The 18,596-nt window shown below is 41.2% G+C and overlaps 1 protein-coding gene across 5 annotated transcripts in view; it reads left to right on the forward strand.

Moving 5' to 3' along the window:
* Positions 1-1,652: 1,652 nt before the first annotated feature.
* The window catches only part of MANBA (mannosidase beta), a 113,739-nt gene continuing 96,795 nt past the window's right edge, over positions 1,653-18,596 (forward strand). For 3 of the 5 annotated variants that reach the window (XM_033857363.2, XM_073805561.1, XM_073805560.1), the window contains exons 1-5: positions 1,653-1,910; positions 9,376-9,470; positions 11,465-11,570; positions 12,371-12,541; positions 14,621-14,744. In XM_033857363.2, coding sequence (XP_033713254.1) covers positions 1,734-1,910; positions 9,376-9,470; positions 11,465-11,570; positions 12,371-12,541; positions 14,621-14,744 — 673 coding nt within the window. In that variant the 5' untranslated portion in view covers positions 1,653-1,733. Of the gene's footprint in view, positions 1,911-2,585; positions 2,784-9,375; positions 9,471-11,464; positions 11,571-12,370; positions 12,542-14,620; positions 14,745-18,596 lie in introns of all 5 variants that reach the window. The other 2 variants (XM_073805563.1, XM_073805562.1) reach the window with 2 other exon arrangements.

An 18,596-nucleotide genomic window follows, 5' to 3' on the forward strand; every position in this document is an offset into this window, starting at 1 on the left:
TATTCACAGGAATGAATTTTCCTTTGACTTAATGGGATCTCTGGGATTTATGAAAAAACAAACAAACAAACAAAAACTCTTTGCCACTCTTGCTGCCGTAAGTCTTGTTATCAGTTTTGAACAGACTAGGGCTGGCCATTTAATGCCATGAATCAGGGAATATAATTTGAATTGAGAGCTCCGTTCCTATCAAAAGTAAAATGCTCCTGGAGTGAGGAAAACTTTGAACCAGCCAGAGCCTTTCCGCCTTAATATCAATGGGCTCTACTGCAAGGAGTCTATGGGCCTGGAAAGGAGAGTTTGGGTCCTGTCTGCCACTGTCTGACAGGCAAGTCACCTGACTTCTTTGGACCCTGTTCCCTCAGCTTTAAAGCCAGAGGCTTGGGCTGAATAATCCAAATGTCCCTAAAGCCAAGATGCTAGCTAGGCTTGTGAAAAATGCTGACTCTGAAAAAACAAAATACTGTCCAGTGTCTACAGATTCAGGCAATTCCAGGGCCATTCTAAGGCAAAACAAAGCTCGGATTTAATGGGGGGAGAACTTCTCTTCAAAGACTTCTGCTTAAATACAGAAATAAGGTAGATAACATCAACACAGTCATACGTTAGTCTATTTTATGCAATGCGAAATTCCCTCTTAACTTCCTAGATCGCAGTTACATCCTATTGCAAAAATGGGACTCAAGTAGACTGCGCCACTATGAGACTTGAAATAAACCTGTGGTATTTCTTGGGTACCTAGGCATTGTTAGGAACAGCCAAGTATGTTAACTCATTTTATGCTTATCACAACCCCAAAAAGGAGTACTGTCTCCAATTTTGAGTTCTGGGAACGGGGGTATTAGAGAGTTTGTGGCTTGCCCAAGTCCCACAGCTAGTGAGCGGCAGAGGATTTTAAATTTGCCTGCGCATTAATGCAGGTTTCCGGAATCTCAGGAACCTCCTCTGCAGAGCTTTATAAAACAGAAGGTCGTAGTCCACTAACATCAGGCCAAAGTGCTGTGTTTTCTCTGGGCCGGGCCTTATGTTGCACACTGTACACGGATTTTCTCAGCTCTCACAACAACCGTACGAATTAGGCACTTTAGTACTTATTTATTGTTTGAAGGGCAGACTGTTCTAAGACAAACCTGCAGAGCTGCCGGAGGTGGGCGTTACTCGCGCCGGGCAGACACCTGCAGCACTGATGAGTGTGGGGAAACTGGGGGGAACTGAAGTGATGGGGTGTCTTGGTTTTCGGTTCTCTGAAGCAGTGAGGAGCCTCTCTTGCTGTAGTTTCCGCACACTACTGTCTGTCCCTGAGCTCCCCGAGGCTGTGCGCCACTTTGCGTCCAGAGATTGGTGTGTCCCAATTAGCGTGCACGGTTCTCGCCTCCCGTTCAGACGCCGGAGCAGCTGGAATAAGAGCCGAGGAGGACCCACACCGCAGCGGTCCGAGCCCGGAACCATGCACGAGGTGGCGGCTCCGACACTCGCGACGCCGAGCTTCGGCCAGTTGGCACGATATCCGCGCTCCCAGCGAGCCTGCGGAGCCTGGGGAGCAGCTGAAGTCCTTTCAGCTCAGCTGACCCGGGGGTGTGGCCGAGAGGCGGGGGCGTGGCCGGGAGCTGGGGGCGGGCCCCGGGGCGGGGAGAGCTAGAGCCCGGGCTCCTCCCGAACAGAGGGTAACTTCCGCGGCTCTCCGAAGCGCGGGGCTTCTACCCCCGTGGGTGGGTGAGGTACCGGCCACCGGCATGCTCCTCCGCCTGCTCCTGCTGCTTGCGTTGTGCGGTGCGGGCTCCGCTGCCATGGTGGTCAGCGTCAGCTTGCGGGGAAGCTGGAGGATCCGCAGCGGGAACGGCTCGCTGGAGTTGCCCGCGGAGGTTCCCGGTTGCGTGCACAGCGCCTTGTTCCACCAGAGGCTTATCCAGGTACTGTGTGCGGCCTCCCCGCCGGGAGCCTGCGCCCGCGTCCCCCTCGTGGTGAGAGGGGCCCAGGAACGGCCTGGCAGTCCCCGAGCCCGGGGCTGTTCTCCTCCGTTTGGCACTAACTTCCCCTTTGCGTCTTGTGGTCTAGGGGTGGTGGTGGTGAGGGTGTGGGGATGGGGACGCCGAGGCAATGTATCTACTCTTGGCGAAGATCACCGCTGGGGTCCGGGCTAGATGGAGGCTGACCCACGCCCACGCTGGGACAGCAGCAACTCAGGAAAGCGGAGGTCCAGACAGTTCTACTGGGGGTGTTATTGCCATAGTTCTCCAGTGAAGCGTAGATTAGAAAGGACGTGTTGTCACTGACAAAGCCTAAAGAGGGGGATTATTGTTTCAACTACCCGAACACTGCAGAGGACAATAGTCTTTCGCCTAGTAAGGGTTAACTGTATTCATTAATGCCTCAGTTTTTCATTTTCGCTTTTAGGCACCAGGGAGTCAGATTTGGAATTGATGCAGCAGCACATAAGCTGAGGAGAATGAGACCTGCAAGTGTAAGGGTAGGATTGTCAGTGCTAGCGTACAGACTAAATAATTTTTAATGCTGATTGGGATATGAAGAAAGATGCTGTTTCCTCTCAGGGCGTGTGATGTGATGTGATGTGTGTGTCCCAATAGATGCTTCAATTTCTAGACTTCTGGTGGAGGACGTTTTCCTGTTTGGCCGCCTGTGGTTAGAGGTTTGCAAACAGACTGCCACCTCCCACTGCTTTTTCCTTCCATCTGCTGCACATCTTTAATGGCTTTGCTTGGGACAAGATGTACTTGATACGCGGTTTGCATGCATTGTCCCAATCCGCATAACAACTCTAAAGAGTAAGTCTTCTTCAAAAAAAAAAAGTAATAAAAATAAAAAAAAAAAAAAAAAAAGAGTAAGTCTTCTTATCTTCATTTTATGGATGAATGAATTATGGAGCCCAGAGAAGTTAGAGAATTTTCCCAAGATCACACAGCAACTAAGAGTGGCAGAAATGGAGTTATAACCCAGCCTGGCCTGACTACATAGCCTTCTGTACTGTGTGACACTTACCCTGTGTGACACATTGACAAATCATGTGTTTTTAAAGCACTGGAGTTGACTGTCAGGAATATAATTCAAAGTTTACTTAAATGACAGGACAGTCAACTAGGGTTATGCAAAATTTCTGATCTGGTACAATTAGCCTTTTTTCAAAAATGTGTATCAGAAAGGAAGCAAATGTAAATGACACTGACCATGGTCCTGTTTATTTTTTAAGTAAAGAATCCTCAGACTTAAGTATTTGAACTATTTTTAGTTAACAAACTACTTATGACATGGACCACAGGTGACCTTGGTTACCCCAAGGCTTCACTTAAACATGCTTTGAAAATGCCTGTGTTTCTTTTGCAGGGTTTCTCCTTGCCTCATTTTCCTGATTAAATTAAGGCAATGGGAAATCATTAGTGGCTGTAGTAAATCAGATTACTGTTTCATGTTATAGGGCTGCATATCAAGAAACAATGTTTGGTTACTCGTTAATGTGAATGATGTGCTCACAGAAGGAAATAACTGACCTTTCCTCGTGGGAACAATTTACAATGTCTGTTAAATCTGTTAAGAAATTCTAAGGAAAAGTTTAAGTTTCAGTAAAGGTAGATGTAGTTCTTAAATGGTAGTGGGATGAGAGATGGGGAGTTTTTGGAGATTGGGGAACTCCAGGCCTATTGACAATAATCGTCAAGTATCAATATGGAGTAATATGATGTTGTTATACTACCTGCTTTATTATACCATCCCTTTTTGGTGTTGACCTAGGAAATATTTTATAGTTTAGAGCAGACACTGGTCCAAATACAGTGTTTACATGAGAACTTGAAACATATCTTGCTGAAGTCATTCACCTAATTATCTCGTAAATATTTATTCAGTACCTCCAATGTGGCAGGCATTATTCCAGGTGCTTGGAATCAAGTGGTGAAGAAAACAAAGTCTTTGTCCCAATAGACATTCTAGTGGAGGAGATAGACAATAAACAGATTAATAGCTAATACAGTGACAGCGGGTACACTGAAGAAAAATAAAGCACGTTAAAGGAAGAGAGAGCGAAGGCTTGTTGGGAAAGATTCTATTTTAGAAAAGGTGGTTAAAGATAGCCATTTTGATAAAGATCTTTTGATGAGTTCAGTTTTAAGCGGAAGCGAATTCCCAGCAAAAAGGAAGAAAAGATGGCAGTGAGGAGGGGAGAGCCCTTGAGGCAGGAACATGCTTGATGAGTTCCAGGAATAGTAAGCAGGCCAGGTGGCTGTAGCCCTGTGACCTGGGGGGCAGGTGGATGATTTCAAAGTAGCCATCTGGGGCAGATCATGCAGGGCTTGTAGGCCATTGGGAATAACTTTTGGATTTTATTCTGCAATGATGGGAAGATATTTTTAGCTACATTTTAGTTAGTGTACATCCTTATTCTGTTGGACAAATTTTTAAAAGTGGAATTGTTGATTCAAAAGAGTATACATTTTTTTAGTCTTTTGCTATGTACTTCTAAGTTGTTCTCCATAAAAATTGTACCAGTTTTACACTCCCATCATGACTTTATTGGAGTACTTGTTTTAAGTGCTAGATTTGGATATTATTTTAAAAAATAAAAATAGAAACAATTTACTTTCTAGTGAGGTTAAACGCCTTTTTTTTTGGCGGTATGCGGGCCTCTAGCTGTTGTGGCCTCTCCTGTTGTGGAGCACAGACTCCGGAAGCACAGGCTCAGCGGCCATGGCTCATGGGCCCAGCCGCTCCGCGGCATGTGGGATCTTCCCCAACCGGGACACGAACCCGTGTCCCCTGCATCGGCAGGCGGACTCTCAACCACTGCGCCACCAGGGAAGCCCTAAACACCTTTTATATGTTTATTTCATGCTTATTGGTGATTTGGGCTTACTTATTCCTGTTTTTTATCTATTTTTCTATTGACTATTCATCTTTTAAAATATAGATTTGTTAGGCCTGTTGTTATATATTTTCAAAAATTTCCCATTTATTAATGATATATTTTGTCATATACATGTTTTAAAGTTTTATATGTTGAAATCTTTTAAGCTTTTTTTCTTTTATGATTGTTTCTGTCTTTGGTATTATGCTTTGGAAGTAATTTCCTCTCTCCCAATTAAATAAATATTTACCTATATTTCCTCCTTTTAGTATTATTATAATTCCTCTTTTGTATTTAAAATTTTGATCCATTTGAGTTTTTTCAAATGGTTAAACAGTTTTCTATATCAAATGATTTGAACAATTTCTCTGTTGTCCACTGATACAAAACATTACTTTTATCATGCACAAAATTCTTATATACTGAATTTTCTTATTCTCTTTTAAAATTCTTTTAAAAAGAATAATAAATGCTTAATACTTACTGTACAAATATTGATGCAGAGAAATATAAAGAAGGAAAAAGCTAATAAAAAGCATACTATTAAGCAGAGGTAAAAATTTTCATATATATCTTTCCAGACTTTTCTAAGTATATACAAACAAATATAATAATATAAAGATGAAGTCAGTCCCTGAGATGGTTTTGTAAGCTACTTCTTCATTTAAAATATATGATGAACATCTCTCTGTATCTATAGAACATCTCTCTGTATCTATAAATGTCTATAAATATAGATCTAGAAAAATTTTTAATAACTGCATAGACTCCTTTATAAAGTTTTTCTCACTCAAAATATACACTTAAAAATAGAAGAAAATATATTGTAAATATACACATACACTACTAAAAATGGTAGGTACGAGATGCAATGATCATCTGGTATAAAAGTGTAGGTAGGGGCTTCCCTGGTGGCGCAGTGGTTGAGACTCCACCTGCCGATGCAGGGGACGCGGGTTCGTGCCCCGGTCCAGGAAGATCCCACATGCCGCGGAGTGGCTGGGCCCGTGAGCCATGGCCGCTGAGCCTGCGCGTCCGGAGCCTGTGCTCTGCAACGGGAGTGGCCACAGCAGTGAGAGGCCTGCGTACGACACACACACACAGAAAAGTAGGTAAATATGGCGTGAGGCACTGAAGCACAGTTGAAAAAATGTAGACCTTGGTGTCGGACTGAGTTTGTTTCATGCCTGGATGTACTTCTGCTTCATCATGGGACCTCAGGAAAGACACTGCACCTTTTGGAGCATTAGTTTCTTCCTCTATAGAATGGTATTTACAGCACATCTTTGTTATGAAGATAAGAGTGAATGAGTGCCTATCTTGGAGGCTGACATAAAGTAAATGGTCAACAAGTGATACTGTTACTGTCTTTAGGGTTCATGGGTTTGCTTATGAACTCAGTCACTTACATGGGTCCTTAGTCGTCAGACGTAATGCTGAACGTAGTCCTATTTGCTTTAAATAGGACTCAGAATTTTAATATGAGCAAAGGGGATCAGACCACTCTGGAACCAAATTAAGTTGGTTGCTTAGCATTTGCAGTAGTTATTATAAATGTAATCTGAGTCTCTGCAACTTTTAATTTAGGGAGGTAGGCATTTGCCCTTAGAGCAATTTTTTAAAATAAATTTTATTGTTTTGGAGCAATTTTAGGTTCATAACAAAATTGAATGGAAAATACAGACAGTTCCTATATGTCTCCACACATGCCCAGCTGCCCCGCTATCAACACCCCCTACCAGAGTGGTACATTTGTTACCATCAGTGAACCTTACAGTGACACATCATTATCACCAGAAGTCCATAGTTTATGTTACAGCTCATTCTTAGTGTTGTACATTCTATGGATTTTGACAAATGTATAATGATATGCAGCCACCATCATAGTATCATTCAGAGTAGTTTCACTGCCCTAGAGATCCTTTGTTCTCTGCCTATTCATCCTTCTTTCCTCCTTAATCCCTGGTACCCTCTGATCCTTTTACTGTCTCCATAGTTTTGCCTTTTCCAGAGCATCATATAGTTGGAATCATACAGTCTGTAGCCTTTTCAGATTGGCTTCTTTTAAGTAAGAGAAAATATTTAACTTCTAAATTCTGTTTGTTTAGAAAAAATTTATCTGAAAAGATTACCCTCTGGAGCTTGACATGCAGCTTCCTTCAAGGAGCCGGGGGATAGGAAGGAGTCTTGTGCCCCACAAGCCTGATCATCACCCAGCCCTGAGGCTCCGCAGGTTAACGTCTTGCAACTGCATCAGCCTTCACACCTTTCTTGTCATGATATTTTTAAATATATTGGATTAAGTCCACAGTGTAGAGTTATAAATAGGGCTGGGTGGAGACACATGGGCAGGTTAATAACTAGGTGCCTCTTCAAACCCGTGTCCTTAAATATTTACTCCATATTAGTTCATTGGAGAGGCTGAGTCCTGCGTGTGGGGAGGAGAAGAAAAGGAAGCAAGTGGGCTGGGCCTGGCACACCCCATTTAGCAGAACAAAAGCTCACCATTAACCAGACCTTAAAAGTCGGTTTGGTGATTATTGGTTGTTATTATTATTATTTCGGTACGCGGGCGTCTCACTGTTGTGGCCTCTCCCGTTGCGGAGCACAGGCTCCGGACGCGCAGGCTCAGCGGCCATGGCTCACGGGCCCAGCTGCTCCGCGGCATGTGGGATCTTCCCGGACCGGGGCACGAACCCGCGTCCCCTGCATCGGCAGGCAGACTCTCAACCACTGCGCCACCAGGGAAGCCCTATTGGTTGTTATTAAATCTCGTCAACCACTGACTGCCCCTTTGGTATCTTTTTTTTTTTGGCTGCGTTGGGCCTTCGTTTTTGCGCGCAGGCTTTCTCTAGCTGCGGCGAGCGGGGGCTACTCTTCGTTGCGGTGCGCGGGCTTCTCATCGCGGTGGCTTCTCTTGTTGCGGAGCACGGGCTCTAGGTGCGCGGGCTTCAGTAGTTGTGTGACGCGGGCTCAGTAGTTGTGGTGCACGGGCTTAGTTGCTTCGCGGCATGTGGGATCTTCCCGGACCAGGGCTCGAACCCTTGTCCCCTGCATTGGCAGGTGGCTTCTTAACCACTGGGCCACCGGGGAAGTCCCCCCACCCTCTTCGTATCTTATCAAAATTATTCCAGGCAGGAGCCGTTTCTCACTGAAGCCTTTCTCTCCATTTTGATACGCACCCCGTGGTGTTATAGCGCCCCTTGCGGATTTGTTCTCTGGGCAAGTGCTCAGCTGGTTGTTGCCAGTGGCCAGCCCTTACCTCTGTGGAACTGAGACAAAGTTGGCTTTTCCCTCTCAACGTGGAGTTGCAGTTCCTGAGGCAATCACCCTTGGACCTGTCCCAGTTGGAAAGGAGAAGCCCTCTGAGCCTGTGCTGTGTCCCTCTATGTAGCCGTGGTGTTGTTCACAGACATTAGAACTGAGAAACTTCTCTTACCATTTTCTGTTCCACCTCCTGCCTGGGAGCCCTCATCTGAGAGGTAAAGGGTAGAAAATGAGTAGGAGAAGAAAGAGGTAAGGATTATGGAAGGGAGGACTTGGGGCTGGACCCTGAGATGGAAGAGCATCTGTGAACACCCAGCAGGCCAGTTGTCTAGGGCAGAGGGCCAGATACTATTTTAGGCTGCATGGGTCATTTGGTCTCTGTCGTGTCTACTCAACTCTGCTATTGTAGCATGAAAACTGCCGTATGTAATTTGTAAAGGAATGGGCCTGGCTGTGCTCCAGTAAAACTTTCTTTATCGACACCTGTCCATTCTTAGCTCACTGGCCATACAAAAACAGGCAGTGAGCTGCATTAGGCCTATGGGTTGTAGTTTGCTGACCTAGTCTAGGCTAATATAGGAAACCTGAAGTCTGTAAGTTTGACGGTATCTATGCTGCCTGTATATTCTCTGCAGAGATCCTTTCTGTGTTCACTTAGTAAAGCTGAGTGAAAAATAACTTTGTAAATGCTGAGTAAATCCAAGGAGTGGGAGTTTTGCTCATCTTTGGGCAGTAGAGGAGAAGTGTTCCTCTTGAGGCCAGCTGGGATAGTGGCAGCAAAACGCACAGTGAGAACCAGAGGGCGGTGAGTGTCTGATGGCTGTGCACCATGAGAAGTGCTGCCGTTCATTCTCTGCTGATACCTTGCAGGTTCTGTGCTTGGTTTTAACAGAGGAAGCCAATCTTCATCTCCACACATGTTCTTTCATAATGAAACTATGTAATAGTTGTATCTCAGAGCTCTTTCATTTCAGGTATTTTGATTGTGTTGGGCTTTTTTTTTCCGTTTAAAATTATTTTTAGTATTTTTAGTATGCTCACGCCATGGCAACTTTGTTTGAAAGGTAATGGGCTCTTAAACAGAGGGAGCTTTAGCTTTGAGGATGGGATGTGTCGGCGTACGAAATGCTTGCACTCTTAGGCCAAGAGTTCATTAATTTTTAGGTAATAAATAGCTATCATTGATAGTGTATTTCGTGTTTATTTAATTAATTATTTTTGCATTTTTAATCACCTACCATAATTTTTATCAACAGGATCCTTATTACAGATTTAATAACCTTAACTACCGATGGATCGCCTTGGATAACTGGACCTATATCAAGAAATTTAAAATCCCTTTTGACCTGAGGTACTTATGTGTGTCTATCTATATTTATATCTATCCATTTATTATTATTATTTGAACTTTTGTTCTTTTTCTGTCTGCGATAGTCTTCTGTTTCTTTAGGTTGCCTATCCGAACATTGTCAGACTAAAGCCTGTACTATAAAAGTGAATATATATGATTTATGTTTTGATTTGTGTATGAGGGTGGTGCCACTGATCATTAGTCACAAAATTATGTCTTATTCAATCATTTTTCCAGTGGTTATAATGGAGTCACCTCGACCTAGTCAGTTCTCTTATCTGCCTTTCCTTTTCCCTGCCCTCCTAGTAATCCATAGAGCGTATATATTTACAATATTGTCAAGTAGGATCAGAGATACATCCTTTGTTTGGTGTAGCATTAACCAGCCACTGAAACTAAGGCATTGGCCTTAGATTATGTCATGAGGCCACGAGGAAAACCATGGTATAGTTTTCAGTAATGTTCTATGTAGCAGAATGTAACCCGATTGTATCTACCACCATTATTGCTAAATTAAAAAAAAAAAAACCCTTTTGTCCCTTTAATATGACCTTTTTTCGGGTAATTATTTACTAGCTTCTTAAAAAAGAAATAAAGCCAGAAAATAGTGCTCACTATCATGGAGTTACTGTGTTCCAGGCTCTTATTTCCAGATAATACTTAAAATGTCTCTAATAGGGGGTCCTCTTTCACCTTGAACTCAACATATCCGAAATTTAACCAATTGACTTTCCCACTGAAAGCTTGCTTTATATTCTAGCAACCTCGTTATTTCTCTTACTGTAATACCTTCTTCCCAATCTTCTGTGCCCAAGGAGTTTTTGGCTCATCATATCTTTTCTTCATCTCCCTGTATTCGGTCTGTTTCTGAGTCCTGTTAATTTTTGCCTATCATTTCTCTTGATTCAGCCCCTGCCTCCTCATTTCCAAGTTTCCGCCTTTGCCTAGGCCTTTATTATTCTCCAGTCTTTTGTATGCAGAAACATAAGATTCATCTTTCCCGAATTTTGATTTTACCATGACATTCTTGCTTAAGAATGACGGTGTCTTCCTTTCGATTAGCAGATCAAGTTTAATTTTCTCTGCTTGTCTGTGAAAATGCTGCTTACTGTTGCCAATCGTGCACCACTTCCTGCACCTCCATCCCCCATCCCTCTCTCAGCCCTAGGCAACCACTAATTTATTTTTTATTTCTGTGGATTTGTTTCTTGTGGAAAACTCAAAGAAATGGAATTATACAATATGTGGTCCTTTGTGACTGGCTTCTTTCACTTAGCATAATAATGTTTTCAAGCTCATCCGTGTTGTCATGTTCACCAGTACTTCATTTCTTTTTATTGCTGAGTGCTATTTTATTGTATGGGTATACATTTTATTTATTTTGTTCTTCTTTAAACTCTTGTCTCCTTCTTGAAGTCTTTCCTTATGACATAAACTCTGATAGCACTTGTAGTCTATCCAACAAGACTGTACCACAAAGTAGAAGAGATTGAAAGCTTTCTCTTTGTTTCCTGTGTTTTAGGCTTCAATGCTAATCAGATTGCAGATTCCTTAAATTCAGAGACTGTTTTAGTTCCCTGTAAGGCTTAGCAGAGTGCTGGGCACATAATGTTTACTCATAGATACTTGTTCCTTGGTTAATGCGTTCTCTTAGTGTTAGTAAATATAATAGTTTGTGACAATGTTTTATGTCTATTATTTCACTTCGTTCTTATAAGAATTTGTGAAGTTCTAGGAAACAAGTCAATGCATGGAAATTAGAAGTCATGCTCATGATTTTATGGTGATTGAAATATTTTGAAGAAAGTTAAACTGGATCACTCAACATAAAAATGTATTAAAGCAATATTTCTGAAAATTTCATTGCAAACTCCCTTCTAAGAATGTATATTTTCTGTGAAATATTTATTCCTTTCGTTCTTAACTAATAAAAAAAGGCTAATTATCTAAGTTAATGTTCTATACATCTTGTTTCAAAAATCTTCTTTTTTTAGCAAATGGCGTAAAGTAAAGTTGGTTTTTGAAGGCGTCGATACAGTTACAGTAGTCCTGCTCAATAATATTCCTGTTGGCGAAACAGACAACATGTTCAGAAGCTATGTAAGTACATAATGACATCAGGTTAAAAAGAACCACTTGTAGGTATTTGGGTTCATTGTTATCATGAGTGGCAAGTACAGGTCCTTGGATGCACTGGGTAAGTTACTTTATCTCTCAGTTGCCATATTTGTAGAATGATGAAGACACTCAAACCCTATGGAACTATTGTGAGGATATAATGAGCTAATTATATAAAGTGATCAGTATTAGTTTTTGGCATATAGGCAATGTTTGACAAATGCTGTTCCCTTCTCTGTTAATTTGGTAATCCAGAGTTTCATGGGAAATGACAGTTGACAAACCATTTTAAAAGAAAATGTTCCTTCCTTTCTGGAACAGTTACCTTAAGAGATTGTATCCTGATCTCCCTTCCCTTTCAAGGGTAGACTTATCAAAACGAAAATAACTTATGACTTAGAAATACATACTATGCATAGCGGAGAGTCAGGTTATCACGAAGTGTCTAGGAAATCCTTGGCAATTCAAAGCCATGTGTGAATAGCCAGAGCAGACATTCCAGGGCTAAAGATAGTCTCTGCTTGCGCTGTTTGCCTAGAACCATCATCTGTCAGTAAAAATAGCAGGAGAAAACCTAGAAATCTATGTTTGCGTAGGAGAATGTGATCAGTTATAACTAAAAGTAGGCAACGAAGTAATACTATTTTGGAGAAGCGCTTTCTCCTGCCAAAAGGCTAAACCTAAAGATGTCAATTATTTTATGCATCTTTCATGCATTCTGCCTCTATCTAAAATTTTACACAGGAGGCTACTTTCACATTTGTTCTTTCCCTTTAATTTAGAGCTTTGATATTACACATGTGGTCCAAGCAGTAAACATCCTTGAGGTGCATTTCCAGTCACCAGTGATATATGCGGACCAGAGGAGTAAAGTTCACACTCACTACAGCGTGCCCCCCAACTGCCCTCCGCGTGTGCAGGATGGCGAATGCCATGTCAACTTTATTCGCAAGGTACCAGTCTCGGGGCTTTAGCTTTGAGGATGGGATGAGGGCATATGAAATGCTTGTTTGAAGACTCCAGTTGTATTTCAGAAGTTGGGCATCTCTTTCCTGCCCCCTCAGTGGGATTTAAAAATTAGAAATAAGAACCAGGGCTTCCCTGGTGGCGCAGTGGTTGGGGGTCCGCCTGCCGATGCAGGGGACGTGGGTTCGTGCCCTGGTCCGGGAGGATCCCACATGCCGCGGAGCGGCTGGGCCTGTGAGCCATGGCCGCTGAGCCTGTGCATCCGGAGCCTGTGCCCCGCAGCGGGAGAGGCCACAACAGTGAGAGGCCCGCGTACTGCAAAAAAGAAAAAAAAAAAAAAAGAAAGAAATAAGAACCAAAAATTACAAGAATTTTTGTAGAGAGCTTGTCTTTCTAGGTTTCCTTCTTGAGGAGTGTTTCAGAACTTAGATAACGTTGGAAAAAGAAGAAAGATAGGTGACTGATAATGTACCTTTACAATTTTTTTTTTTTTTTTTTGACTGTGCCACGATGCTTGCAGGGATCTTAATTCCCTGACCAGGGATTGAACCCATGCCCCTGCAGTGGAAGCGTGGAGTCCTAACCAGTGAACCACCAGGGAATTCCCCCTTTACAATTTTTTTAAAAAACCACCTGGGTTTATCAAACTTTTCACCAGACTGTAGGGTTCATGTTTATGAGTGATTCTTATTACTAGCCTTCTGCAACTGTGCCCCGGTTGAACTGATTGGTTTTGGGCTGTAAGTTCAGAAACCAGGATTTCTGAATTCATACTGGAGGAAATAGGAGTTGGCAAGAAACTCTAGTTAGAGTTTCTTAAACTGTTGTATCTTTATCTTTCAATATGTTTCTTCATTCTTTATAGTTATTACATTTAAATATAATAGTGGGTGCAGAGATATTTGGGAGAAATTTAAAGAGTAACTATTGTGTTGCTTCAGTGTAATATGCTTTTGAAGAATAAATGTACATAATTAGATTTTATGGTCTTAGAACATTTCTGCCAAATTTAACTATGTTTCCTAGGTTGATAGATTAGTTATTTTTTTAGTTATCTATTGCTGTGTAACAATTATACCAAAACTTATCAGCTTAAAACAACATTTATTATCACAGTTTCTGTCAGTCAGGAATGCAGGTGTGGCTTAGCTGGGTACCTCTGGCTCAAGGTCACTCATGAGGTTACTGGCAAGCTGTGGACCAGGGCTACAGTTACCTTAAGCCTGGATGAGGCCTACCTCAGCTCACCCATGTGGTTATTGGCAGGCCTCAGATGGGCTTCCAGGCTCACTCATGTGGGCCTCTCTACAGAGCTGCCTTACAGCATGGCAGCTGACTTCCCCCTTGGCCAAGAGAGAGCTGACAGAGCACCCAAAACAGAAGGTGCACTCTTTTATAACCTAATTTTGGACGTGCTCTCACTGCTGTTGTATTCTGTTGGTTAGAAGTGATTCATTAGGTCTAATCTGTACTCAAGGGGAGGGGATTACACAAGGACCTGAATACCAGGAGAGGATCATTTTGGGTCATTTTAGATGCTATATATGGGACACACACACGCTATTATGGACTTAATTCTGTGCCCCCCAAATTTGTATATTAAAGTCCTAACCCTCAGTAAGGTCAAAATGTCACTCTGTTTGGAGATGAGGTCTTTAAAGAGGTGATTCAGTTAAATGAGACCGTTAGGATTACTGCTGATCCAGTATGGTTGATGTCCTTATAAGAAGAGGAAATTTGGACCACAGAGGGAGACACTAGGGGCGTGTGTGTGTGTGTTTGTGTGTGTGTATACAAAAGGCTATGTGAGGGCACAGTGAGAAGGTGGCCATCTGTAAGCCCAGGAAACCAAACCTGCCAACACCTTGATCTTGGACTTCCCAGCCTCCAGAGCTATGCGAAAGTTAATTTCTATTGTTTAAGTCACCCAGTTTTTGGTATTTTGTTACGGCAGCCCTAGCAAACTAGTACACATGTACATAATATTTTAAAAGAAAAAGGTTTTCATAATGTTTAAGTTTCGTGGTAATTAGAATCGATCTTCTTTTTTTCCCTTAAAATTGCAGGCACAGTGTTCCTTTAGTTGGGACTGGGGGCCTTCCTTTCCTACCCAGGGCATCTGGAAAGATGTTAGAATTGAAGCCTATAATATTTGTCATCTGAACTACTTCACATTTACCCCCATATATGGTAAGCTAAGAGCTGTGATTTCTTGTTTTTCTTTTTTGAGCCTCCTCTATGTTATAAAAATTGGGTTTATAATTTGAATATATATACAGTTGGCCCTTGAACAACATGGGTTTGAACTGTGCAGGTCCACTTATGTGTGGATTTTTTTCAACAAATACTACAGTACTACATGATCCGAGGTCTGTCGAATCCATCGATTCAGAACTGTGGATGTGGAGGGCTGACTTGGAGCATCAGTGGATTTTGGTATCTCCAGCAGGTCCTGGAAGCAATCTGCTGTGGATACCAAGGGACAACTGTACTTTTCAGAGACTTATTTAAAAAAAAATTTTATGGCACATTAAATTTAGAAAAGTGAAAAATATGTACAAACTGATTTGTCATGAAAATTTTTAAAAAATTAATTAATTTATTTATTTTTGGCTGTGTTGGGTCTTCGTTGCTGTGCGCGGGCTTTCTCTAGTTGTGGCGAGCGGGGGCTGCTCTATGTTGTGGTGCGCCGGCTTCTCATTGCCATGGCTTCTCTTGTTGCGGAGCACGGGCTCTAGGTGCGCAGGCTTCAGTAGTTGTGGCGCACGGGCTTAGTTGCTCTGCGGCATGTGGGATCTCCCTGGACCAGGGCATGAACCCGTGTCCCCTGCATTGGCAGGCGGATTCTTAACCACTGCACCACCAAGGAAGTCCCTGTCATGAAAATTTACTGTATAAAGCAGTTAAGTAGGTGGGTACCTACCTTTTAACATATTCTGAAAAATAAAAAATGAGAGGAGGAATGAAAGAAAGAAAAGAAAGGAAAGAGGAAGGGAGGGAAGGAAGGAAGCTCTGTTCTCCCAAGCTGTTTCTTAAAAGAATTTGGGCTGCTGGCTTGCACTCCTTTTTGCTGCCCCTGTAGTCACTTTCAAAACTCCATGGTGCTGAGTTCTTGGTTTGCTTAAATCATTGGGCTGACTTTCTGTCACTGCACATTTTCTCCTCTGAAGGCCATGACATACCAGCCTTGTTAAGAGTTGAAAATAAACTGGAAGACAGACAAGGCATTAAAGAAGCTCTTATAAGGTAAAGAATACTACTTTTTCAGTTGAAGGGAGCATTAAAGAAAACCTCAGAAATCTCACAGATGTCAATGAATTGGTTAAAAACTGGTCAAATATTTGTTGAGTTCTTTGCCCAGCACTGTGTGTATTTGGCATAGAAAAGAAGTATAATGTGTTTACTCATCCCTGCAAGTTGGTTGAGGTGGGGAGGGGAGATATAAACAATTATCAAGCCAAACTAGATTGTGTCATAGTCTTTGGGATGGCAGCCCTAGTAGTTCAGAAAACCAAGATCAAAGGATTTGAGAAGTTAGGGAAATCAGGGCGAAGGTGGAGGCAAATGGGATTTTAAATGATAACTCATGATGCTCAGTCCAGTTCCTTGCAGGCCTAACTAGATGAAGTCTGTAAGCAAGTATGTGGTGTGTCCATACAAGAGTTCTGTTGTCTTTAGGGCCCTGGTGACCCTAGATTGCTCTTTGATAGAGCCAGATCTGTGTTTTCTAAAGGCAGAAGACAAAAGCATATCAGAGACGGTTGATAATTGAGGAAGTTACTAGGTGCTGCTGGCATTTTTTTTTTTATATAAATTTATTTATTTATTTTTGGCTGTGTTGGGTCTTCGTTTCTGTGCGAGGGCTTTCTCTAGCTTCGGCAAGCAGGGGCCACTCTTCATCGCGGTGCCTGTGCCTCTTACTATCGCGGCCTCTCTTGTTGCGGAGCACAGGCTCCAGACGCGCAGGCTCAGTCGTTGTGGCTCACGGGCCTAGTTGCTCCGCGGCATGTGAGATCTTCCCAGACCAGGGCTCGAACCCGTGTCCCCTGCATTGGCAGGCAGATTCTCAACCACTGCGCCACCAGGGAAGCCCGCTGCTGGCATTTTTAAATGCTTAAAAGGCATTGGAAGATCTAATGTAAATTGCACATATAAATGTGGCTGTTTAGAGCTTTCTAGTTTAGTGTTTCTCAAACTTTTCTTCAGAGGCTCAACCCGAATTGAGCCTTGCTATGAAATCAAATACATAATGGTTCACTGCCCCCCATCCCCACCCGTAATTTTTCTCAGGTGTATATAATAAAACCTACTGTAAGAAGGGGTCTGATTTTGCCAAAAGTTATTTATTTAATAGTTTTGAAGTTTAATCAGTGTTTTAGGTGGTTAGCAAAAAGTGCTGTGAGTTCCAGGTATCCTGATATCTGAAAAAATCTGAATAACACTGCTCTAGTTTAATTTAAAATTTTGAATATGAAGCTAAACATTTCTTCCTGAGTATGAGTCATTAGGGTTCAGTTTATTCACCATTAGTGACTGAGCAAATTTTATTTGAATTAAATCAATTTAAGTGATGCTTAAAATTTAATTTAGACTCGGTGTAATCAGTTATCCATATCAACTACATTTTTGATGTTTTATGACTACAATATATTTTGTACTTAACATAGGGAAGAATATCTTTCCTGTTCAGAAGATTTGTCCTGTGTATATTAAGCAGTAATTCTTATATTTTTGATTAATTTTATAGATTTCAGTTTGGTTACTTGATGTAATAGAGAAAATTGAAGCATAAACTTATGAAAGCATTAGGAGAGGAACTTCCTTTAGGATTTTTTTCAGAAATTTTTTTTTCAGTTTGTATTTGGAAGATAGCAATTATTACTGAAATCAATAGAAACTTAGAAGTTGAAAATAATAGAGAATAAACTAATATATTCTGGATACTTTTTGCATTTATTTGGTACACAGTTTGAGGCAGGCATTGAGAGTTACTAAACATTTTTTAAAAGGATTAGTTCATAATCAAAAGTAGATACATGTAATTTTTATTTAAAATCAAATACTGTATTCATGTTTAAAATTTAAGTGTGAAATGAGGTTAGTCAAAACTAATGCAAGCAGTGGCTAATCTCTGTATAATAGTACTACAGATAGTTTGTATTTTATTCTTCTAAATTTTTATATTGAGCCTATATTGTCTCTATAATAAGGGAAGAAAGCAGTTAAACTAATCTAGTATCTAGTGATTTCTGCCAGCTTATTATGAAATGCTAAACTACTTTGACTTTGTAGCACTTTCTGCTTTCTGCCTATTGAGGCTAGAAGAAAATAACCTTTTTGCTTTTCCAAATGTCTAATTTATTTCTTAATTTAAAATTAGTGAGTTTAACCCTAAAGACCAAATGACCAACCATAGTTCCCCAGTTTAATTGTATAAAATATGACAGAAAGAAGGCTGTTAGACTTTTAAAAACTAACTTGAAATTTTTGTGAATTAATTTGCTTTATGTATATATATATATATATATATATATATTTTTTTTTTTTTTTCTTTTCTGCATTCTTAATCCTTAGCATAGTGGTTTCTAAACTTTTATACTTTTGAATATCCTTTGGTCATTTGTTTGATTTTGCCCTAACCTCAGCTTCCTAAATGATTTTCACATATTCTTAATATTTAAGGTACTAAAAGCAAATTTATATTTGGAAAAAATACTGAGGTCAAAGGGAAACAAGAGTTACTCTCATTATCTCTTAGGCTCTTGTCATTTATCTGGGTTTTGAGAGATACCAACTTATTGATGTGACTTTCTCTAAAACGTCATTAGAAAATATTTATTTGAATGTCTGTGTGTGTGTGTGTGAGAGAGAGATAGACATATATTCATTTATTGATCATCTCCATGCTAAGTCTTTCATATTTGTAATCTGATGTAAATTGTTCATATTAGGCCCTAAAATTTGTTAGGGAGGGATGGTTGTCTAGTTTTATGAACTGTTCTTAAGGTTACATAGACATATTAAGTCCAAATATATAATAAG

This window comes from Tursiops truncatus, chromosome 5 (genome assembly GCF_011762595.2).
Source record: "Tursiops truncatus isolate mTurTru1 chromosome 5, mTurTru1.mat.Y, whole genome shotgun sequence".
NCBI lineage: Eukaryota > Metazoa > Chordata > Mammalia > Artiodactyla > Delphinidae > Tursiops > Tursiops truncatus.